This window comes from Sus scrofa, chromosome 3 (assembly GCF_054392235.1).
Source record: "Sus scrofa isolate SSC_HxYL_T2T_F1_AM1 chromosome 3, Sscrofa_HxYL_maternal_Yorkshire_Landrace_v2.0, whole genome shotgun sequence".
Classification (NCBI taxonomy): domain Eukaryota; kingdom Metazoa; phylum Chordata; class Mammalia; order Artiodactyla; family Suidae; genus Sus; species Sus scrofa.
In genome coordinates, this window is record NC_139385.1 from 120309853 (window position 1) to 120334572 (window position 24720).

At 50.7% G+C, this 24720-nt stretch overlaps 1 protein-coding gene across 1 annotated transcript in view; it reads right to left on the reverse strand.

Moving 5' to 3' along the window:
* Positions 1-10903: 10903 nt before the first annotated feature.
* EHD3 (EH domain containing 3) overlaps positions 10904-24720 on the reverse strand; it is a 30884-nt gene continuing 17067 nt past the window's right edge. The window contains exons 4-6 of the mRNA XM_021087658.2: positions 17464-17876; positions 16585-16749; positions 10904-13058 (exon numbers count right to left, since the gene is read on the reverse strand). Coding sequence (XP_020943317.1) covers positions 12531-13058; positions 16585-16749; positions 17464-17876 — 1106 coding nt within the window. The 3' untranslated portion in view covers positions 10904-12530. The remainder of the gene's footprint in view (positions 13059-16584; positions 16750-17463; positions 17877-24720) is intronic.

The window sequence follows — 24720 nt, forward strand, 5'->3', positions numbered from 1 at the left end:
ATTCCTTTATTAAGTGTTTTTTCTTTTTTTAAAAAAATTTATCAAGTATAGTTGATTTACAATGTGGGAATAATTTCTGCTGTACAGCAAAATCATTCAATTATACATATATATATACACTCATTTTCATATTCTTTTCCACTATGGTTTATCACAGAATATTGAATATCCTGTGCTATATAGTAGGACCCTGTTGTTTATCCATTTAAAAATTTTTTTTAATAATGATTTTTATTTTTTCCAATATAGTTGGTTTACAGTGTTCTGTCAATTTCTACTGTATAGCAAAGTGATCCAGTCGCACACACACACACACACACACACACACACACACACACATATATATATATATATATATATATACATTCTTTATTTCACATTCTCCTCCATCATGCTCCATCATAAGTGACTAGATATAGTTCTCAGTGCTGTACGGCAGGAGCTCATTGCTTATCCACTCCAAATGCAATAGTTTGCATCTATTAACCCCAGATTCCCAGTCCATCCCACTCCTTTCCCTTCCCCTTTGGCAACCACAAGTCTGTTCTCCAACTCCATGAGTTTCTTGTCTGTGGAAAGGTTCATTTGTGCCGTATATTAAATTCCGAATATAAGTGATATCATATGGTATTTGTCTTTGTGGATATACAATGTTCTGTCAATTTCTGCTGTACAGCAAAGTGACCCAGTCATTCACACACACACACACACACACACACACACACACACACACTCTCTCTCTCTCTCTCTCTCTTTTTCTTTTTTTTTTTTTTTTCTTTTTAGGGCCATACCCGCAGCCTATAGAGGTTCTCAGGCTAAGGGTTGAATTGGAGCTACAGCTGCCAGCCTGCACCACAGCCATAGCAATGCCCGATCCGAGCCGTGTCTGTGTCCTACGTCACAGCTCACTGCAACGCCAGATCCTTAACCCACTGAGCGAGGCCAGGAATTGAACCCGCAACCTCATGGTTCCTAGTTGGATTTTTTCCTGCTGCACCACAATGGGAATTCCATACATTCTTTTTCTCATATTATCTTCCATCGTGTTCTCTTTTTAAAATTATAGTATAGTTGATTTACAGTGTTTCTTAAAGTTCTATTGTATGGCAAGATGACCCAATCATATACAGTTCCCTGTGCTGTGCAGCAGGAGCCCATTGCCCATCCATTCCAAATGTTAAGTTTGTATTCCCCAACCCCAAACTGCCCATCCATCCTGCTCCCTTCCCCCTCCCCCATAGCAACTACAAGTCTGCTCTCCATGTCTGTGTTCTCTTCTGTTTCGTGGAGAGGATTGTCTATGCCATATTTTAGATTCCACATATAAGTGATATCATATGGTATTTGTCTTTCTCTTTCTGACTTACTTCACTTAGTATGAGAATCTCTAGTTGCATCTATGTTGCTGCAAATGGCATCATTTTATCTTTTTTATGGCCGAGTAGTATTCTGTTGTGTATTTTTTATAGCACAAATTCTTAATCCATTTTTCCATCATGTTCTATATCAAGTATTTTTAAAAGACTACATAATTGGGCCTAAAAGGTAGACGAAGGTGTATCTCTACCCTTGAAATTCTCCAGTTAGAGAGGGGAAGACAAGATATACATTAAGAACAACAACCCTTGGAAAGATGTCCTATTGCTAATCCTACCACTTCATGGATGTCAACCTTGGGCAAGAAATTCTCATGTCTCGTCTGAGTCCATGCAAGGCTGGAGGCTTCTCTGACTGCAGCCCTCAAGGGACTTCCATCACTGGGACTGTGCCAGTCTGTCCAGCACCAAATACCTGTAGGTTTCTTGTCCAGGCAGTTTGGGAGGAAACAATGGGAGCAGGAAATGCAAGCCTGCCCGTGGTAGCTTACATTCTGGTCAATAGACAAAATAAAGATACATTAGACCCTTAATAAACAGCTCCATCTCACATTATTAGGTGCTAAATTTGTGGGTGCATCAAGTTTAGGAGATGTCCCCATGGACTTGTGACCAGGGCAAGAGAGAGGGGAGAATGGTGACAACCAAAGTGGGCATCTTCTCGCCAGCACCAGGAGGAAAGGGTGCAAAGCCTTGCATTTTACACATGTGCCTCAAAGAGGGGTTCCACTCCTTGCCCAGGGGATAGGCTGCAGAGGTGCTGGTAATGGGCGTGGAGGCCTTGAGAGCTGACTGATTCATCATATGCCAATACTGTCTTGAGTCTTCAAATTGCTTAGCTTGAAGCACTTTTCTTTTTTCACTTTTTAGGGCTACACCTGGGGCATATGGAGGTTCCCAGGCTAAGGGGTTGAATTGGAGCTATAGCTGCCGGCCTGAGCCACAACCACAGCAATGCTGGATCCTTAACCCACTGAATGAGGCCAGGGATCAAACACACATCCTCATGGGTACTAGTCAGATTCATTTCTGCTGCACCACAATGAGAACTCCTCTTGAAGCACTTTTCAATGTTGCCTTTCCAAAGCTGGAATTGCTTAATAGAAAACAGGATAGGAAGGTTCTGGTAAGGTGTTTTGCAAAGCTGTTCTCAGATACATTCCAAAACTGTTGGACCACTAGAGAAACAAGACAAAACAGCTATAAACACGCACACACACATACACGCTAAAGCCCTGTAGACCCTGCAGTGCTCCTTATATATACTTTGGCAAAATTGTTGGATTAGGGCCAGAACCTACAATAAGCTGAATAACTTTGTGTGAAATCCTTGTGGGCAGTGGGAAGGGTCAGGAGAAGAGCACTGGAAGAATTATCTTACTTTTCAGCCTTGTTTGTTTAATTCTCATAGAGAAAGGCAATAGACCAAAATTGATAATTTTCTTTGCACCCCAATCTGCCTTTTTTGTTTCTCTGGTTTGAGGCAAATGGGTACATCTGGTTTTGAAGGGAAGTTTTATTTTTGCATTGGAAGAAAACGCAAGAGTTCATTTTTTAATTTTTTATTTTTTAATGATTTTTATTTTTTTCCATTATAGTTGGTTTACAGTGTTCTGTGAGTTCATTTTTTCACTTATCTGGAGAGTTGCATTTCCTGAGCTGCAAAGGAAAAAAAAAATTCTTTCCCTTCTCGTGACTTATCTCCTTTTCTCTCAACAATAAGTCATCTTGGGCTATTTATTTCTGTGCCTGGATCAAATGAGACCAACAACGGAGGGAAATGATGAGACATGATGATCTCAGAGCTCAGCCATGGTGGAAGACCAGCCCTCAATAGTAGAACCAAAACGGGGTGCTCATAAGGGGGTACAGGGACAAGGGAGACCAAGGCCTCCCAAGATAAGCTGCAGCTGCAAAGACAAGGACCTTGCAGACAGTGAATTAAATGATCACCTGTTAAAATCTTTCTTTTCACAACTCCAGTTTCCCCAACTCAGAACTCAAACAACCCCTCATAATGCCCGGCAGTCATCAACTTTATTTTGTCTAAGTGAGATGGGAAAGGAGGCAGAGGAACCAATCCCACTGACCCCAGAGTTCATGCCAGATAGCACTTCTGTCTCTGTGTCATACAGCTGTTGAGCTCCACATGTGCAGAAAGGGCCTTGATTACTTCTCTTCTTTCTTTTTCATTCATAGGCTTTATTTTCAGCACAGTATTAATAAGTTCATGGCAAAACCAAGTAAAAAGTACAGAGATTTCTCATATACCCCCCTCGCCCCCACAGGCACAGCCTCCCCAGCTCTCAACATCCCCCTCTGAGTGGTGCACCTGTTACAATGCATGAGCCTACATGGATGCTTCATTATCACTCAAAGCTTGTCGTTTACATGAGGGCTCTCTCTTGGTGTTGTACATTGGGTTTTGATAAGGGTATTTTGGTCCTACATCCTTTTCAGATGTGGTTCGATGTGTGCATGTTTGTAAGGCAGAGTGTTGTTCTAACTAGATAGTGATGCTGAAAGATACTGTACCCAGAAGCAGTTGGTGTGGACATGTGGGTGGCCAGGGACAGTCATAAGGATACAGAACCCCATTGGTGGGTGTCTGAGGTTGGATGGACATGATTGTCTCCTAGGTCCTGTGCAGCTCCAAGATTTGCAGCTCTATAACCAAGGCCAGACCCAATCAAGAATAGGCCTTACAAAAGCATCTTCTAAAAGGGCTTCTGCGTACCCATCCCGCCCACTCCAGACAGCAGGGTCTTCCGCACATGGATTCATTGGGGTTCCTTGTGTCCAGGATTCTCTTTGTTTAAAAGAATCTGAAAAGGATTCCTATTCTCAAGAATTTTCAACGATGATAAAATGATTGAGAATATGGAATAAACTCGACATGGTTTATTAAACTACTAACTGCTTCTAGCATATTACTATACAATAAAGCACATATAATGTACAGTATGGCTCTAGTATTAAATGTGATTCCTCTTCACTGAGGAACAGGTGATGTTTTAATCTGGGATGCATGTGCCACGGTTTACCATTTCTGTGATGGGTCCTGGAAGGGGCACTGGGTCTCATGCTCCTCCTCCCGTCCATGTTCCAGGCAGCTGCTACCCATCCGTGGCTGCTTGCACGTAGACACCAGTTGTGGGGGTCCTGATCTCCCCCAGATCTTTTGTTGCCCCAGTTCCTTGTCAGCCACTGATCTTCTAGTATATCCTATAAGTCTACAGTTTTTAAAAAGAAATCTCATCCTTATCACCAGGGCTTTTATAGCAAATGTAGAAAAGTCTTTGTCTCCCTATGCAGTGGTTCCAGAACTCTGCTAAGGACAGCATCTTCACCAAGTCCCTCCCTGAGAAAGTGTCCTTCCCTCAAATGCTTACTTTTTGAAAAGCTATGGTTGCAGCTGCAACCCAGGCAAGGATGTTCCCTCCATCATCTATGGACCCCGTATGTCTCTGTGCTGTGGCACATCCCAGAACAGGAGATATTTGCTCTAAGAAAAGAAGAAATTACAGATTGAGCATGATGTGAAAAAATGGTCTCATTCTGCAAAGACGAAGAGTCCTATGGTCTTGCTCCTCATTCGTTAGTAGATGCAAACTATTGCATTTGGAGGGGATAAGCAATGAGGTCCTGCTGTACAGCACAGGGAACTATATCTAGTCACTTGTGATGGAACATGATGGGGGATAATGTGAAAGAAAGAATGTACATATATATGTATAATGGGGTCACTTTTCCGTAAGGCAGAAATTGACAGAACGTTGTAAATCAACTGTAATATAAAAAATAAAAATCTTAAAAAGATTGCTAAAGGAAAAGAAAACCCCGACTCTTTGTCTGGAGCTGCCTGGGGTGTGACTCTGGAAGTCTTTTGCCTCTTCCCCTGTGTTGCACAGATCCAGCTTCCCTTAGTAACTCAGAGTTCCCCGCCAAGTAGGTTTGGTGCCACGCGGCACTTACTTTCTGGCAAGGCCACTGCTCCTATTTGCATGGTCAACTCACTAGTCCTCATGAGGCCAACCTCTGATTGGATTTATCATTGAGCCATTGACTGTTTGATTGTGCCAACCAGGATTTATAGAGCAGCTTCTACTGCCAGAGCCTGTTCTTTAGTGCAGGTTGGGCTCTCTTGGAAGCAAACTCTGGGATGGCATTTAGGATGCAGCCAGTTTGCTAGAGGGTGATTTTGGGGGGAACACCCAAGAAGGGAAAAATGCAGGTGTGAGCAGTGGGAGCAGTTGGATGGCCATGCAGTCAGGAGGGCTCATGCAAAGCCCTTGTGGACTTCTAGAGCTGAGACGGCACTTCAGAACTGTTCCAGGCGGGGCAAGGGGCCAGGCTTTTAAAGCCCCTCATTGACCACTCCTGGCCCTGGGAAGTGGGTGTGCCATCAGGGGAGGCAGATCTCTGCAGCTGGGGACAATTTCTAGGGACGACTTGAAGTTGAGGGCAGAAGTGTCCCATTTGCTCAGGGGGAGGATTTGAATTGGGTCTTGGAAAGCCATGGCTTGCAGGCTGTGGTCCTTAGCAGTCCAGGCAGCCTGAAGGAAATCCTGGGTGCCAGAAGTGGGGCTGGTACACAGAGCCCTAGCCCTGGGATTCTGAACTAGACATCAAGTTAATCCCTGGGGCCAAGGAGTGACGTCTGGCCAAGTGCTACAGCTCAGAGTCAGCTTGCTTATTTTCTCTTCATCTCAAGAAGTTCCAGGAAATGTCACTGCAGAGTTCAGGGCTGCTGTTATCTCAGGCCTCACTTCCTGTGGTCCCTGGACGTGCCAGGGTATCAAGAGGACAAGCTGCATCTGCTTCAGGGCCTGGACCATTACTCTGCTCGGGACAAGAAGCGCCAGCTGACTTCCTTGCAGCTATGTCTTTTCATGCCATGGCATATTTCTGAGGAGCAAAATTTTCTGGAATAAGGGGAATTGCCGTGTGCTGCGGAGAAGGCTGTGGTGGCATTTAGGAAGCAGATAAGATCCAGAGGGGAAGTCTGTGTAGGAGCAGGTGCCTGCAGGGTGGTGTGTTCTGATACCTCCCTGACCCTGAATCTCCCACCTTCTTCTTTGCTGGATTGACAGGGACTGCTTCCACTGGGCCATCCTGCTAGACCCATACCTGTGACCAGAGTCACAGCCGCAGCATTTGACCCCGTGGTCACACATGCAGACTTTTGGTTCCTCAGATCAACCAGTGGTCCCATGTCAAGACCAAGTCTGGGGAGGGGCGGGGGTGGCGGGGCGGGGTAGACATGGCTGATGTGTGACACATGTGTGTGTGTGTGTCCCCTTGGCCTGGAGAGGGCAGGATGCCTGGCTCGAGGGAAGTGATCCTTTGGCATCCTGGATGGGGGTGGAAAGAAGAGCAGGAGAAAGAGAAGAAAGGAAGTGGGCTGTTGAGAAAAGAGACCTGGGTGGGAGTCAGGCTCCCTCAGCATCGTCATTATGCTGGTTAGTCTGAGATGCTGTCAAAGGTGAACCAGGAGTTCCCCTTGTGGCTCAGGGAGTTAAGAACCTGATGTAGTCTCTGTGAGGTTGTGAGTTCAATCCCTAGCCTTGCCCAGTGGGTTAAGGATCTGGTGTTGCTATGACTGTGGCATAGGCCTCAACTGCAGCTCCAATCTGACCCCTAGCCTGGGAACCTCCATATGCCACAGGTGTGGTCCTAAAAAAAAAAAATGGTGAACCACATCCCTGTCCCTTGCCGTCACAGGAAGTAATGAGGGTCATCTCCTTTCCACTCTGATCTGGTGTTTTCTACTGTCTTAGCTCTTTGTCTTAAACAAGAATTCAGAAATGCTATTTCAAACAAACACTGGCTAGCAGAAAAGGAGACTTCACCCGTGCACAGCAGTGTGATTCTGAAACTGTGGGAATGAAGATAAACATTCGATACTTGGGTTGTGTATTCAACATTCTGGAGGATCTGCTATGACCTGGGACATCCCCAGGTGCGGCCAGGCTATCATGATGCCCCCTCAATCCCTCCTACCTGGTGGTCGCACCTTGATTGTTCATAGCCCCTGTCAGCACCGAGAGGCCAGGCTGGGATGCAGAGCTGTGCATCTACCCAGATGCCGGGGCCCCAGACACCTTTCACATATCCAAGTGCTGCCAGCCTTGCTCTTCCTAGATCTTCCACCCTGCTCATCCATTCTCCTTTCTCTGGGCCTTTTTGGGGCTTGGCTGCTTTCCTTCCCCCATGTGTAGGATTTTCATCTTGTCCCTGAGCCATGCCTTCCAGCACAGATCCCAACGAAACTCACAGGTACAGCATTTATGTTACTGGCGAACTTTCCCATCTGTTGTCCCTTTGTATTCTCACAATATCTCCACAAAAACTGAAGAGATCCCTACTTAGGGGAAAGAGAAACAGAGGCGCGGAGAGGACATGTGGCTTATCCTGATGCTGGAGTTCTCGCAGCCGACGCCCCTGGCCTGGCACCTTCCACCTCATCTCTGCAGAAGGATGTGCTTCCCTGCTGACCTGCCCTTGGTTGCCACCCTTAGTGCTGTTTCCTGGGGAGGGGTTTGGGGAAACTCCCCTCGTGAAAATCCAAGAGAGGAGACGGAGCTGCTATTTTAACATTTTCTTATTTTGTAGTCCTAAGTGTTCTAAGTGCACACATTTATAACCTCTGGATTTTTAGAAAGGGAGTATTTGAAAATTCCCCAGTCTTCCTTCTCTTCTGCCATCCCCTCTCTTCCTCACTTATCCAGTGGGACCCATTTCAGGCAGGGTATCCTCCCAAAACACACACACACCCCTCCACGACACCACTGGCTGCAGCCTGACCCCCTCTGCCTATCTCAGCAGGGCTCTGGCACCCTGGGTAGGAGGCATCCAGTTGTTGATAGCACCATCACTGGTACAGCCACCTCTTCATCTGAGCTCACAATTTAGGCCTCTAACTCCTTGAGCTTAAAAAGGAAGCTGTGAAGTTAGGAAGCTTTGATGTGAGCTGCTGGGTCTGTCTCTAACAAGATCCACTTCAGCAAACTCTCCCGTGAGTATATCTGGTCTAAAATCACGTCCTGAACCTGGCCACAAGGGAGTCTTGGGATTGTAGTTTTTCTCTTTCTAACCCGTGCACTGTTTAGCTCTAGGCAGACAACACACAGTCAATCACCACCATCTATATTATTGCGGAAAGAAGACAGGTCCTATCAGCATTTGGCTCCATTAGTGCAAAGCTCTCCAGTTTAAAAAGTGACATTGAGGGGTTGGATCTGGGATAGAATATGACTCAGATACTAAAGGACTTTGTGCAAATCACCTGCGCCTTCAGCTTCTCTGGTGACCTTGGTTCTTAAGAAAGCAGGAACTCAATCAGACTTGCTCTCCTTATGCTTACTCAATGGACTAAACTGTTGGAAGAACTTAGCAGGTATTTTGGTCATGACAGTCTAGGTGATCCTGGGTAATAAGTAGCCCATGATTCTCATGGCTTAAGATGAAAATGACTAGAGTTTACATCTTGTTCATGGCGCCTGTCCAGTGCAGACTGGTAAGGGATTGCGGAGTGACCAGGGATTGGGGCTCGGCAAGGCTCCCTTGAGCACTCCTGGCCAGGCAAGAGAAGCAGAAGGTAGCAAACCGCCAGGAAGGGACATGTTGATTGCCACTATATTTCACCGGCCAAAGCAAGGGACACAGCTCATTGGACTTTAGGGAGGGAGAAAGGCCAGTCCTCCCTACACCAGAAGGACCTGAGAAGCTGAGTGTGGGGAGCAGCTCACGTTACTCCAGGGGGAGGTCGAGGGGAGAGCCGTGCCCCTTACTTCCTCCCGTTTCCCTCATGGCTCCAGATGGGATAATGTCTCTGTTACCATTTTTCTTTTCCTCCAGGCACTGAAAATTTTAACTTAAAAGATACCGATAAATTTTTCACTTGAAACGGCCTGTGAAAAATGAGCACAGTCCCCAGGGGCAAAATTCTCATCATGCTTTCCTCAAATACATCAGTGGTTCTGAGTCTATCAGGATTTTGTGGGCTGGGAATGGCGTGTGTTTACTTTTGCACAAAAATCTTGTCTTCCTTGGATTAGAGAAGGGGGATGATGCGTGCAAGAGGCAGACCCCAGAAGGTTTCAGGGTCAGCTCAAGTGCCGCACCTCAGAGGGAAGCCATTTCTGACTCTCATGAGCCCCCGCTCTGCCTGTGCTCCTCCATTCCAGGACCTGTCACAGTCCCTCATTGTATAATCAATGTTTAGGCTGTGAGCTCTTTGAGAGTTGGAACTTGATTGGATCCATCAAGAATTGTCCCTCCTACACAGATGGAATTTATTGAGCATTTTTGAATAGCCCAATGGATGTATGACTATCATCTTAGGGCCTTTTCTGCAGGAGGTTCTCAGTGTCTTCTGAGTGAAAGGATGGATGGATGGATGGATGGACGGACAGACAAATTAAAGACTAGAAGATTGAATATGTATAGAGTCTCGTTAACTTCTCACAGGGAAAATAAGCCTGTTCCCCCCAGATGGCTCCACTCTTTCTGACACAGTTCAGCATGTAAATGAGGGCTCTTGGAAGAGGTGACAAATAGGGGGTGGGGTGACTTGACCTTTAACCACTCTGCAAGCTGAGGCCGGGCCCGCTATGGCAGCAGTGTCCCCTGTGCAAGACTAGGCTTCAGCCATGCTTTTGCCCTTGGGTGCCTGGTGTGGTGTAGGGTGTTGCCTTCCTGTATGACCATTTCTGTGGGCCAGGCTGAGTGTGGGGGGAAGGAGCGACAGGCGAGTGGGGTCTCTAGGGAGTCTTGCTGGAGAGACTGCCTTGTCTGTGTCGCTGCTTTCCACACTAAGTGTTTTCCAGGCGGGCGCATGAGATCTCCTCAGGCTCCCGGAGCTCATGAGAGGTCAGCAGGTGGAAGCAGCAAGGGTAGAGGGGCAGCCCCAGAGAACGTGTTCCTCAACTGTCCCTGCGGCTGTGGGGAGCAGCCTCAAGCCATCATTTCCTCTTTCTCAGGAGATGGGAAAGGTGCCAACAGGAAACCCATGCCTCCCAGCTCTCCCTGGGGTGCAGCCTTGAAGTAGGGAGGGGAAAGAGGCGGGGAGAAGAAGGGCAGGAAGGTGGCACGTGTGTCCAAGAGGGGTTGGGGTGAGGGCACCCACAGACACCCCCCTTTCATCTGCAAGACAGAAAGCTCCTCTCCCTCTGCTTCAGCTCAATTAAAGGCAGAGCTGAGGAATGGTCCTTCTTCTGGGCTTGGCACTTGCATTAGAGGAGGCTAGACCTCTCTGCCTCGGTGTTCCCTGGACCTCATTTCATGAGAAAGAGAACTATGTAGATGCAGAAGGAAGCCCAGGAGCTGGGGACCATCTTCACTCTAGGGTGGTTCCACCAGGGCAGCCCGGGTGATCAGGGTCCTGGAGAAGCAGCAGGCCAATGGGATGCTGTTTGTGGGATGCTGGCTAGAGGCAGCCCCAGTCGTCTGCCAAAGATGCCCAAGGAAGAACCCAGCTCCTCTCCCCCAACCTCCCATGGAATGATGCTCTGTGGCCAAGCAGATACCAAAGGATAAATGTGCTATATTAACCTGAATACTAATGACAAATGCACTGCAGTAGTAATCACATCATAGATACATAGAATATTCTCTATATAGTCGGAACATAGGTACAAAATAAGTTATACTTGTTTTGGTTTCCCATCACAGTAGGAGCAGAGCATACAAAGTGACTGGTTCATTGGCCACAAAGCAAGCCAAGGGAGAGACCATGAGGGAGGCTGTGGGGCACTGAGAATGGTGGGGACTTGTCAAGGACACTGCAGAGTTGTGGGGGTCCTGTAGGGGACACAACCTCAGACCTCTCAAGTCGGCCTGCTGAGAATCAACAGGAGGACCCCCTTGGTAAGAGTTGGTGGCGGCATGTGAAGTGGGATGATTCAGGCTGGTGGGAGGGAGGTGGAGCAGAGACAGAGGCCAACAGCACCCAGCAGGCCAGCCCACTCGCCTGCTGGTGCTGTTGGACTTCTGCGAGTTGAGGGACATGGGGGGGTTGGGGGGTGCGCACGTATTGTCACAAGGCACGGTTTGCTTCTGTATGTGACAGATGGCCAGACTGATGGCCCAGCACATGCTGGCTGGCCCTCCTCCCTCGCCGCCTGCTCTGGGGAGCCATGGGGAGCCTGCATGCTCAGCTTGTTCTCCCAGGCTTGTCATTGGCCAGCAATGCTGAGGTCCTGCGTGTCATCACGGCAGGGGGAAGAGGCCATGGCCCTGGTTCTGTCACATGCAAGCTTGTGACTCTGGGAGGGTCGCCTAGATTCTGAGTCTCAGGCTCCTCTCTGCAGATCTGAGGGACTAACACACACATCCTAGGAGTGTGGTGAGGGCCCCATGGGATACTGTGGGTAAAGCGCCTGACACGCCCCAGGCATCGAAAAGGGCTGGATAAATGCGAGTCAAATACAAGCATCCAAACACAGAGGCCAGGTGGGAGAAACAGGAATCTCACACAGTCTGTGGACTAAAACCACCTCGACTGGCTATGAGAGCAGAGGATGACAGGACAGTTTCTTTGCTGCATTTCCTGCCAGGTGTTCCTCTTTTCTCTCTGGTTCAGGGATTCTTTGAAATGAAGGGCAAGCAGGTTTCAAAGCCAGGTTGGCTGAGGCAGGCAGAGCCTCAGCCTGGGGAAGGCCGGGCTCAGGGCCAGTTCCCTGAGGATGCTTCTCTCTGGCGGCGCCCCCTCCCTGCAGCAGGCCCCCTTCCCCCACAGCAGATTTCATCTTAGGAAGCCAAAGAGCAGGGAGGACACACAGAAATAAAAACGGATTGCCTATTTGGTGAAAAGTCCCTTCCATCTGCTCTGAGTCCGGGGAATCTGGAGGTGGGTGGGCCATCTGTGGCCCAGTGAACTGCCTCAGAGGGAGAAGGCAGGTCTCTGGGCAGTGGAATGTGGACGGGAGAGGGGGCTGGAGACCTAGGCTTGACACCTCGGGACCCTGGGAGTGCTCCTGTGCTTCAACCAAAGCTGAGAACTTGCAGATGTGTCCACTTAAAGATCACCTGGAAACCTGGGGACCATCGTCCCCTCTTATCCGCAGTGCCCTTCTCAACGTGTGTGTGTGTGTGTGATTGCCTCTCCCATCTCCTCTCACAGATGCCTGCTTTGAAGCTCCCTGCCTCCCATCACTCGTCAGCTTTCCTCTTAGATGGGGGTATGAGGTGGGCAGGCAGCTCGTTGGGCAGCTCGTGCCCTTCCAGCTTGACCTTGATGAGGTGGTTGGCCAGGGCGAACTCCTCGTCATCCAGCATGCCATCCTTGTCGATGTCGGCCAGCTTCCAGATCTTGCCCAGCACGCTGTTGGGCAGCTTGGAGCGCACCATCTCCTTCTTGGCGTTGGCGCCCGTGATCTTGCCGTCCACCGGCGACAGGGTGTAGAAGATCTCGTCGTACATGGGCTTGTCCCTGGCCACCACCCACTCCGCATCATCGATGCCCTCCCCGGCCCCCTCCCCGTAGCCGTGCCCGAAGGGGCCATGCAGGGTGCCCTCAAACGCGCCGCCCTTCACCATCTGGATGGGCCGCTGTGTCTCCTCCTGGCGCACCAGCTGCATGAGCTGGGCGATGTCGTGGGCCAGCATGTCATCCACCACCTCCAGCAGCTTGCTTTTCAGTGGCTGGAATTTGCTAAAGTCCTGGGCTTGCAGCTGGTCCTGGGAAGAGGGAGAGAAAGAAGGTGAGGACAGGAGACAGAGGAAGGAGAGCCTTCCCCTTGCTGCCTTTAACTAATGTTGGAATAGTCACAGCTCCTTGGCCTGGAGGCTAAGCTGATCCACATCACAAAATAACACAAGATAGGAAAGGAGGAGCAGAAAAGGCATATTGGCTCTTGGTGGAACTTTTCAGGAGAGAGTAAACAGTTGCAGGGGTTGAAGGAGGAGGGAAATTCAACAATTACTGCTTTGATTCGTTTGGATTCCCTTTAGTGTGTATTTCAGACAGTCTGCCATAGCTGAGGGCTCTGCATCCATGGGTACAGAGGGCCAGCTTTTTTCTATATAGGGAACTTGAGCATCCGTGGATTTTGGTATCTGTGGGTGGAGGGTCCTGGAACCAGTCCCCAAGGGATGACTATAATTACACTTCTCTTTAAGTTAGTTTTGGTTAATGAATGGTGGTTCTTGAATGCTGTACCCCTCTGAGACTGAGTCACGTGGGTCTCCCCTTTAATGAGGGTTATACCTGAAAACACTGGAGATGCTTTCACCACATCCATGATCTCCCTGTGCTTCCCATGCTCTTCTGTGAGCAGGAAATCATATTCTGTCACCATTTAGGGAAGGAGAAACGGAGGCAGAGACAACTAAAAGCAAATTGTGGTAGAATCCAAAGGTCATTCCCAAGCCAATGGCTCTCTATCAGGATGCTCACGAGGATGATCTGGATTTCAACTTCCGACTTCTCCCTGAGGATTCTGACACAGCAGGCACGGGCAGGCAGGTTTTGTAAAAGTTCCCTTCCCTGCCTTGCCTCCACAACCCCCACACCACACACAATTAAAGAAATATGTTCTGCTTTACATGTCTTTGCTATTTTGAAAGATCCTGGGTCTCCCAGCTTCTCCTTGGCCTCAATAATGACAGGATGAGCTTCCTGCTCCTACCCTGGCTCTGGCCACAGCAATCTCAGGAGGCCAGTGCACAGGGGACAGTCTCAGGACAAACACACTGAGTTCACTGCAGAAAAATTCAGAGAGCACCACAGCTACATTTCAAGACCAAGTGTGACCTGGGCATTCTCACCTCCCTCCCAGGGTGGGGCTGGACCAGGGAGGCTACGGGGGGGCGGGGGGAGGTTGGGTTGGGAGGGAGACAAGCCTTTTCTCCTGCCCTCAGGCACAACCTCCCAAGGTCCCACCGTCTCTCCCAGCCTGTCCATTTCTAGGTGTGTGTTTGGTGGGCTCTCAACTAGGGGTTCCCGTATCTTCTAGGGGGCATGGTGGGTCCCCTGTCATCCCACACATATGCCCCCAGGGGACAGTCATTTACATACGGACTCAGCCACCCCCAACCGAACCTGACATCTGACGAGCAAACAAGCCAGAAGGGGAAACCATTTATTTTGCCAAAGAGTACCTCACATTAAAAAGTCACATGGTCCAGAGTTCCCGTCGTGGCACAGCAGAAACGAATCCGACTAGGAACCATGAGGTTCCTGGCCTTGCTCAGTGGGTTAAGGATATGGTGTTGCCGTGAGCTGTGGTGTAGGTCATAGACGCGGCTCGGATCCTGAGTGGCTGTGGCTGTGGCTGTGGCTGTGGTATAGGCTGGCAGCTATAGCTCCGATCAGACCCCTAGCCTGGGAACTTCCATATGCCGCTAGTGCGGCCCTAAAAAGACAGAAGAAAAAAAAAGTCACGTGGTCCCTTTCAAATATCTTCCTCCCCAAAGGTTTGCTTATAGATCATTAGATCCCTAACAGAAGGAGCAGCTGAAAGTTGAAATCCAAATTACGTAAAAGCAATTCTGAAATGCGTGACTGGCTCCTGGTAGGCAGTTACAGGAATGAATGGATATAGGAACATACATACTTTGGATGTCTCTTTTGCCTTTTTCTTTTATGAGACAGGAAACTAAAAATGCTGATTTGGGACTAAATTTATGTTCTGAAACCCTAATAGCAACAAGAGCAAAATCAATATTACTATTACATCTGCTGCTATTTTTCCTAATTCCCTAATTCTTAAAAACTTTTTTATTTTTAAACAATTACAGAATCATAAGAAATTGCAAAAACTGTGCAGAGAGGTAACTGCCTTGTGTTCATCACCCAGCTTCCTCTACCAGTGACAATTTACCTAACTTTTCTACCTCATTTTAAGAGCGTAGTCTATGCAGGCCATGCTAAGTGCCTTGCAAATATTATCTGATGTATGCTCACAATATCATGTAAGGTGCTGCTTTTGTAGCCTCAATAAGTAGATGAAGAGATAGAGGCTCAGAGAGGATCCAGTCAATATGGATCTTTTGCCTAGATCTTGGACAGTTCCTGGGGTTTCTACTTGCAGCCTAAGTAAACACTACACCCAGAAAACCATAGGCATGAGTTTCTTTTCTGTGGAAAGGTTCATTTGTGCCATATATTAGATTCCAGATATAAGTGATATCATATGGAATTTGTCTTTCTCTTTCTCACTTACTTCACTTAGTATGAGAGTCTCTAATTCCATCCCTGTTGCTGCAATTGGCATTATTTTTTTCTTTTTTATGGCTGAGTAGTACTTGGAGAATAGACCTGTGGTTGCCGAGGGGGAAGGAGTGGGATGGACTGAGAGTCTGGGGTTAATAGATGCAAACTATTGCATTTGGAATGGATAAGCAATGAGATCCTGCCGTATGGCACAGGGAACTATATCCAGTCACTTGTGATGGAACATGATGGAAGATAATGTGAGAAAAAGAATGTACATTTATCTATCTATCTATCTATCTATCTATCTATATCTATCTATCTATGACTGGGTCACTTTGCTGTACTGTAGACATTAACAGAACACTAAATCAACTATAATGGAAAAAATAAAAATCATAAATAAAATAAAATATATCTGTTAACAAAAAAAAAGAAAACCATAGGCAGGTTAATTACGTTTGTAAAACTCAGTTTGCTTATCTCTAAAAGGAAGATAAAATGCCTCCCCCAGAGGACTGTTTTGGGGAGTAACATAAACTATGTATGACAGACCCTGACCCAAGAGAGGGGCCCAGAGTGCACCCCAAAGATGGAGAGCTCCTGTGCCAACTTCTGCTGCCCATGGCTTATATCCCAAACCGCTCCCAAGTGGGAGCTCAGAGGTAAACTTAAGCAATGAAGGGCCAAGAGAATGTTTGTTGGGTGACTTGTCCTGTTTCACATGACACGGTAGGGACTCCAAACCCATGGTGGCCAGGACTGGGGAAGGTCACAAACTGGAGGTGTCAGACCCCTGAACCTCCTCCAACACCACTGCTGCCTGAGAGCACTGGGGCTCCATGTTTCTCCCTGAACCCAGATATGGCACCAGTTGGGCCAGTGTCAGTCCAGCAGGAAGGGCAGACCCAGGGCCATCTGCCCGCCTGCCGATTCGGGGTTGCGTTTCCACCTAGGGCATCCAAGGGTAGCCTCTTCCAAGCTCAGGTTGCTCAGCCGGCTTGTACGACAGGGACAGCGTCCCTTTCCTGGGGCCCCAGACCCTGGTACCTGCATTCTCTTCAGGTTGGGAAAGTCCCCAGGTGAGATCTGGTGCTCCCGCTCGATCCGGCCATAAATCTCGGCCAGGTTGTTCACCAGTTCCTTCTTCTTGTTGTCCTTTCCGAACACGGAGGGCATCTCCTTCTTCAGGAAACTGATGATGTAGGCGTGGACCTGAATTACAGGCCAGAGAGAAACCTTCTGATCAAGACCTCACTTCTGTCCTTCCCTCTGTGGTGGCTCTCACGCCATCTCTTCCCATAACGAGATCCCCCATCTCACCCCAGCTCTTCCTTCCTCCTCCGGCTCCTCCTCCTGAAATAATTTCTGTCTCCACCCTCTATCTCTCCCATTGCTCATGGCACAGAGCAATTTTGCTAGATCTGGGGCAAAGGTGAGACTGTGGGGAGGTTAAGGTCAAGGCAGTGACAGGGACGGTCATTCTGGTGAGGACGTTAATGAGGAAAGACAATAACAACAGCTAACATGTACCAAGCGCTTCTGAGGATGCTGGGCACGATGATGAGTGTTTTTCTGTTCTTTATTCTACTTAATCTTCTAAGCCTTTCATTTAACAGATGTGGAAACAGGCACAGAGTAACGAAGGGCCTTGCTGGGGTTGGGATCACACAGTAAACTGCGGAGCTGACTCCAGTCTGGCCATCTGATGCCAGGGCCTGTGATCGTAACCACCACACTGCCCTGCCCGTTGGCTGCCAGAGTTGGCATGGCTGATGCTCATGAGGCAGTCGCTATGGGACATCCTCTCATGGGCAGAGGGCAGCTCAGGGTGGCAGGGAGCAGCCCTCAGCTCTTGCGGTTGGCCCCCCACCCCAAACTGTTGGCTCCACCCATGCTGCCCACCCCCCGATGCCCCCGCAGCCTCACCTTGGCCAGCCTGGCTCTCTTGATGAGGTCGTTGAGCTTGCGCAGGGCAGCGTTTCGAGGCAGGCTCTGGATGTCTCTGAACAGGTCCTGCTCCTCGGCCTCAAAGAGCTTCCGGTTGTCTGGGATGAGAAGGGGGTGGGACCAGAAGGAGCCGATGTAGACCCGGATCACCTCCGGGGTGTTCACGATCTTCCCCAGGGACCACATGAGAGCCCCGTACACCCGCATCAGCTGCTGCGTCTCGATCTGGTCAGCTTTGTTCAGCACCACCCGCATCTTGTCCTCGTGGTTCTTCAGGGCCTTGATGACTTCTGAGAACTCATCAGAGATGTCCAGCTTGTGGGCGTCGAAGAGCAGGATGATGCGATCGACCCGCTCAGCGAACCACTCCAGGACGGCGGCAAAGTCGTACCCTGCAGGCAGAGCAGAATCAGGGACCGGGGCCCTGGGGGCATCGGGGAGGGGTCTGGGCAGAGGCCGCCAGTGCAGTAGAAATAATAGGTTTCAGAAGTCAGATCTGGGTTCAAATCTGGCTCCTACATGTTTTCACTCTCTGGCTTTCAGCCAGGGACCAAGTTCTCTGCGTCAGTATTCTTTTTTTTTTTTTTTTTTCATCTATAAATGGGCATACTAATATTATCTAGTTAATAGAATTTTAAGGACTAAAGATGCTTGGGGCCAGCACCTTGCATCTGCTTAGTGAATGTTAGTTATTAATATCATTATCTGCATAAAGCACAGCCACCATCCAGCTCCCCTATCCTTGTTTACTGTATTTAGCAGCCAGGGGCCCTGCTAGAAAAGACACTCTGGACCCATATTTTGGAAAAACACTTAGAAATTCTTAACAAGGCCTGAAAGCCATGAAATAGCCAAGTGTAAGATACTAATGATGGTTCAGACCATGCCTGTCACCTGGTCTGGAAGAATCTGAGGCTTTTGACACCTGACTGGTTCTCATGCCTGCTCTTGAGCTCACTTAGTTCCTTACTTGTCAGCTGCAGCCCCTCAGTTCCCAACTCTTAAAACCACAGAGGGTTTCTTCCTTAGCATGTGACAGACCTCTGGCTGCCACACCTTGGTTATTTGGTGCTGAGCCACTTCAGGTCAGGCTGGTTCCAGGAGTCCCACAGCACCTGCTTTGCTCAACCCCAAGTAGCAGAGGTCTGGGAGGGGCTAGAGGGGAAGGTCATGCTCAAGTCTGCACATTCAGCCTCATATTCACTGCCTTAAGAGGTGGAAGCAGCCTTACCTCCCTGTGCCTCAGTCTCCGCGTCCATAAAACAGAAGGCAATATATGGGGACGAGAGGCTCAGAGAGGTAAAGTGACTTGTTCGAGGGAACACAGCCCAGAAATAGCAGCTCTGGAATGGAGTTGCAGGTGTCAGGCCCTCTGCCACTCCCTGGTGTCACACCTTGGGCTCTGGTGGGATCCGTGATCCTGGCTCCCAATACCACAAGGGTTTCAGGGGCATAGGCCCTGGGGCCCCAGAGCTCATCACCATCACTGAGTGGGAGACCCAGCCATCAGGAAAAAGCCGGCAGTTCCTGCCCTGCCTCACGGATGTTTAGAGACCAGGCAGGTCCCTGGGCCGCTGCCTTGCAACTGAGTCAGATCGAAGCAGCCCTGCTTGCCTGTAGCAATGGTCTTCAACTTGAACGTGCAGCAGAACCCCCAGAGGGCCTGCTAAAACGCAGAAGGCTGGGCCTACCTCAGAGTTTTTGATTCAGTTCATGTCAAGACACCATTTCACCCTCAAAACACCCTCTGAGGCAGGCACAGCGGGAAGTGACATTCTCAGTTTCCAGAGGAGAAACCTGAGGTTCAAAGATGGGGGATTGCACCCGGCCCTGGGGCCCTGGGCACCCTGCACAGGCCATGCGGGCAGTAGTCCTACACCTGGCATCTCCCCCGCCCCTCCCCAAACACAGGCCCAGCCAGCAGCTCCCTCAGAGCCCAGGAGGTCCCTGAGCTCCCGCTCGAGGTGGGCTGCAGCCTGCACCCACTCCCTCCCCAAGAGGGCTCCAGGCTATTTTTAATCTTCCTCAGCACAGCCAGGTGCAAGGCAGCTCCTCAGAACAGTGGCAGGACATGCCAGAGGGCTCAGAAAATCAGGGCAACCTGACTCCCCTGCCCACACCCCCCAACCTGGGTCCTGGCCTCGCTGCTCTGGTGCCTGGTACCTGCAAGCTTGCATCCATAGTAGCAGGGGAGGCAGCAAGGCCCAGAGGCCAGTGGCCGCGTGCTGAGCCCTGTTCCCAAATCTAGCCTGACGAGGTTTTGGTTTGGCCTTGGTGGTGGGGCTGTGGCAACTGGGAAGTGCATGGCCCTGCTCCCTCCTTCCCACCTGGGCAGCAAATTTCAGCTTGAACTGCTCAGCACAGCTTGCTGGCTGGTGGCAGCTGCTCACAGCTGGCTGGGAAGCCAGAGCAGCTAGGCTGGGCACTGAGTGACAGGTGGGACGTGCTCAGGGCCAGGCAGCGGGAAGGGGCAGGGTGGGGACCAGAACGCAGGTTTTCCCATGCCAAGCCCAGCACTCCGGCTACCTCTCCACCGACTGAGGAAAGCCAAGGGGCCATCACATCTCTAGAGAAGAGGCTCCTGGCCTCCGAGCTCTCCCCAGTTACTGACAGCAGCAGAGGAGCCTCAGTGGCAAAGGCTTGGAGAGGGTGGAGCAAATCCCAGCCCCCTGGCCAGCCCCTTGCTGGGGGTGGGGTGGGAGGGTGACAGCACCAGGTCAGTGCTGCTAGAACAGGACAGGCACCTGCCTGTTCCTCACCCCAAGCCTAGGTCAGCTGCTCCTGGGCAGATGCCTGCCTCTCTGCTCACCCAGGGGTGCATCGTCCCCCCCACTGCACAGGGAGCTGGGGGGCAGGAGCTGCTCATCTTCCTCTGCTTCCCCTGAGCCCAAGGTGGGGCCCCACACATCCGTATTTGCTGAACAGAATTGAAATAGGAGCCTTGTTCTGCCTTTTATATCCCAGGGACAGTGAACAGGTCAACTCTGGGCCTTCGTTTTCTGGTCTCTGAACTGGAGCCCACCTGCCAGAGGGTGGCTCTGAGGGTCCGATCAAAGAGGAGGCCGTGGGTGAGACTGTCTGCCTGGGACCCTGGCTGTTCCTTCGGCTCTGCCCCCTTACAAAGAGCTCCTTCCACGAGCCGGTTTCCATCACGTGGGTGTGTTCTGAAGACGTCACATGAGGAGCGCTGGCTGGGGCAAGGCCACCGCTAGTTTCTGCTCAGCTATTAATTTGCTGTGTGTCCTTGGGCATGTAGCCATCCTTCTCTGGTTCTTGGTCACTGCCTATTAATCCAGGGGGTTGGACTGGTAGATCTCTGAGTTTGCTTTGTGAGTTCACAATTCCCTGCTGCTAAGCCTGGAGGCGTGAGGGTGGAGAGTATAGCAGGACGGATGGAGATTAGACCCAAGGAAGCTCTTGCAGGACAGAGGGAAGGAAGGCTGGGCGCTGCTGTCTTAAATGCTCTGGGTGCCCATGTGAAGCCCAAGGACAGGCAGGCAGTTTTGGGGAACCCTTCCTAGGATCTCAGAAGCACAGCTGCCTTCTATTCATCCTTCCTCTTCTGCAAATTTTGCCTGCTCTGCTGGCTAGCAAATTACAAACTCAGTAATGCCAGAAGCTTTCTCCCCAGGTGTGGCTGCGAGGAAATGAGAATTAAGCAATGACTCCATGAGCTTCCTCTGAAGCTCAGCCTCCCTGCTCCTGGCTCTTCAGAGCCTAGAAGCCTCCAGGCTGGGTGCTTAATTATTTCCATGGACTGTGGGCTGGACTTATGCATATCCAGGAATGGGAGCGTCTGAAAGGCACGGACTGGACCTATTAGGAAAATGGAACAGGACAGCTCTCCCATTTATCTTCTGTGTGGCCTTGGGCAAGTCTGAAGCTCAGATTGCTCAACTGTAAGATGGGGATGGATGAGGGGGTCAGTGTGGAAACACAGCAACAAGATAGCGGAGGGAGGGCCCAGACTCGGTCTGGAGGCTCTGCTCTGACATCCGGGGTCACAGGCCCTCTTTCCCTGCTGGTTCCAGAAAGGGCTCTGAGGCCCACAACTGGAGCTTAGGAGCTCCTGCAGCAGCTCAAGGGCTCATGAGAGAGGGACTGGTGGGTGGTGGGAGGTTCAAGTTCCAGGAGACTGATGGCAAGGCTGGCTTTCCCAGGATTACTAGGATGACAGGTAGCAAGTCGGCGGTCTCCGACAAATCTGGTCTGCACATGCCAGGAGCAGAGACGGGGCAGCCTGCAGGGATCTGGGGCTCTCCCCACTGCTCCTGAGCTCCAGAGGACCGGGAGTGGAGGGTTTCCAAGTAATGCCAGGCAGGAGGAAATCAATGCGACAAACACAATAAGTGTGGCAACTCCTTAGTCATCCCCTGGCTTCCTTCACGACCTGAAAAGCGGTGTGAGGGTGCTGACAAGGCAGCGTGAGTTTCTTAGTATTTTGGGCCACAGGATCTCACTGAAGCCGCCTAACGCTCCGCGTGCCAGGGCGTAACCAGGCACACACCTCTTCCAGGGAAGGGAAGGGGACAGAGAGCCGAAAGGCTCGCCCAAGCTCACACAGCCAGGTGTGTGGCCTACTCGGGCTAGCACCCAGATCCTTATCCCTGCCCACATTCCCTTCTGGGCCCAGAGCCTGCCAGGCTGGAGCTCAGGGTGCTGAGTCCTCGACCAGGCACTTACTTGTGGTGGGTCCATTAAAGGTCCCATCCTGCCCCCCCCCAGAATCTCTGTCAAGGTTTGTAGCAAAAGACATTGTAGCAAAAGACATTGTAGCAAAAGAGAAACGAGAAGGCACTGATTTGCAAAATGTGGATAGAGTTCAGAGGACAGTGGCGAAGAAAGGCCACACTATGTGCCTCCTGGCAGTAACATTGAAAGTGGCCCCACAGACTTGTCATAGGCCTCCCAGATGGCCACAAGGTGCTGGTGCACCTTCTGAAAAGGAGTCAGGGGTCTCCAGCTCAGCCCGGCACATGCATGTGCATGTGTGTATATGTGTGTGTGTGTGCGCGTGTGTGTATATGTGTGTGTAACGGCATGTGACCTGGGACCCTAGAGGCCCCAAAGTGGGGATGTCAGGGACAGGCTGGAGCCGGGAGGCTGCAAGGATCGGCCCAGCCCCTCCGCGGTCCCCAGGGGAAAGCCGTAGATGGCAGTTTGCCCTCATTCTTCTTCTCGGACTTCTTCCCGGGCGGCAGAGATGATGTGCTGAGACTCCACTGTACGGGGGAGCAGGAGACCAGACTTCCCATCCCAGTTTTGGGACCTGGCCAAGTTTATACCTGCTCTGGCCCTACTGAGCTCACCTGTACAGGTCAGGATCTGCTGGGAGTGATGTGAGCAACCCGCCAAGGGGTTGCTTTCCTGGGGGGTGGGGGCTGTGGGGACTTCTAGCCGAGAAGTGGACAGGAAATGTGGTTCCCAAGAGTGAGGACACTTAGGCTTCCGGAGCCCTCCCACTTCTGCTGCATCCTTATTTCTTCCCAGTAATGAGTCCTGGGCTGGGCACATCCTGTCACTTCCTGGAACTGCCTCCTGCCCCAGCGCATCTGCATGCAGACAAGTATGGGCCTGGGACTTCCCGGATTCAGGTTCCCGGATGCCCCCTGCTTGCCCTCTCCCCACAGGACACACACAGCTCCCCAGGCCTGAGCGCCACACCCTGAGCAGGGACCACACTTTGCCCATCTCTGGCCTGGGGCCTGAGGCCTGGGGAGCCCTTGGGAGTAGCTGGCTTTCCAGAGCGTGGCATGCTGGGGCCTTGGCCAGAGGGGGCCTTGTGAGGATGCGAGAACAGTGCCCTGTTTTTTGGGTGAGATGCCGCCCTATGCCTGGCATGAGGTTCAGTGAACAGATCATGGGCTAGACTTCAGGGTTGACATGCCCCTCAGCTGGATGCTCCTGTAGGACCGTCCATGGGACCCTGACCGGCCATGGCCTGCAGGAAGGCAAGAAACACCAAATCTGTGCTATGGCCAAACCCAGAGTTCTAGGAGCCCCAGGCAAGAAGTGTGTTTGGTTCTGTGCACACCCTTGTGTGTGTTGGAGGTGCGGGGCTGGAGGGAGGTGTGATGTGTGTAGATGAGGGGGCTATATGTGTGTAGGTATAAACTGAGCTACCAGGTTCCATGGCTGGTTGTGAAGAAGGATGAGGAGGCGGTCTTCATACTGGAAACTTTCCTCGCTCGGGGCACCCCTGAAATCTGAGGGTGTCTGACCTCTGCCCCCCATTTTCCTGGTCTCTGTGGCATGCTGAGGTCAGCACTGCCCCAGCTGATGATACAGGGCTAGCGGTCCAGCTCTCAGCTCTTGCTTTTATCTCAGGCTGCTTGTGCCAGCAGCTGCGTTTATAGTCTAGACTCAGGAGGGCAGAGAACTAACTGGCCTGTATAGACACACACAGGACTTCCACTTCTCTCAGAGGTGGGGCAGGACCGGGTGATTGGTCAGTGAGGGGATAGGAAGGGCAGGTGAGAAAATCAAGCCCACCCCCAATTTGCCATAGAGCAGCCACTGAGGTCCACAGATAAAAGGCAGAGGAGAAGGTAAAGGAATAGGAAAAGAATGGAACGGAACAGAAGCTAAGGAAGGCAGGAGTCCCTAGAAGCAGGGCTGCCATATACAGCTGCACAGGCTGTGCACTGCACAATTGCTAGGAAGGCCATTCATGTGGATTACCATGGGGTTCTATATTGGGGAGGTCCTGGGTGGCAAATAAAGTAGAAAGAGGGGAGCTCCCTGTGATCCAGACCCAGAGCTGATGTCTGTGTTTCCATTTCCATCTGTGAACCTCATGAGATCCTGTAATGGGTCTCATTACACCTTGTTACACACGGAGACACTAAGGCTCACGGGGAAAAAATGTGACCTATTGAGACCCACAGGTTCTAAAACCCATGCTCTGAACTCCTAGTCCAGTGCCCTTGAAAACCTGAAGGCTGGAGTCCTCTCTGGACCCACCTGTCGGGCTGCTGTGGCCTCACAGGTACACGTGCCACCTACTCACTGGCAGTGCAGCCTGAGAACTTTGGCTTTCCCGAGCCTTCCTCAGGGAGACATGGGCTGTCTGTGTGACACAGAAAATCTCCTTTAGGCCTAAATGCAGGATGAGCCTAGAGGAAGCCAGAAGTGCTGAGGTAGGGACCAGTTAGGCGAGAGGAAGTACTTAGGGAAACAAATAGACGCAAGACAGAGAGCCGCCCAAGCTGCACCCCCGCCCCCCCTGCCCCGCAC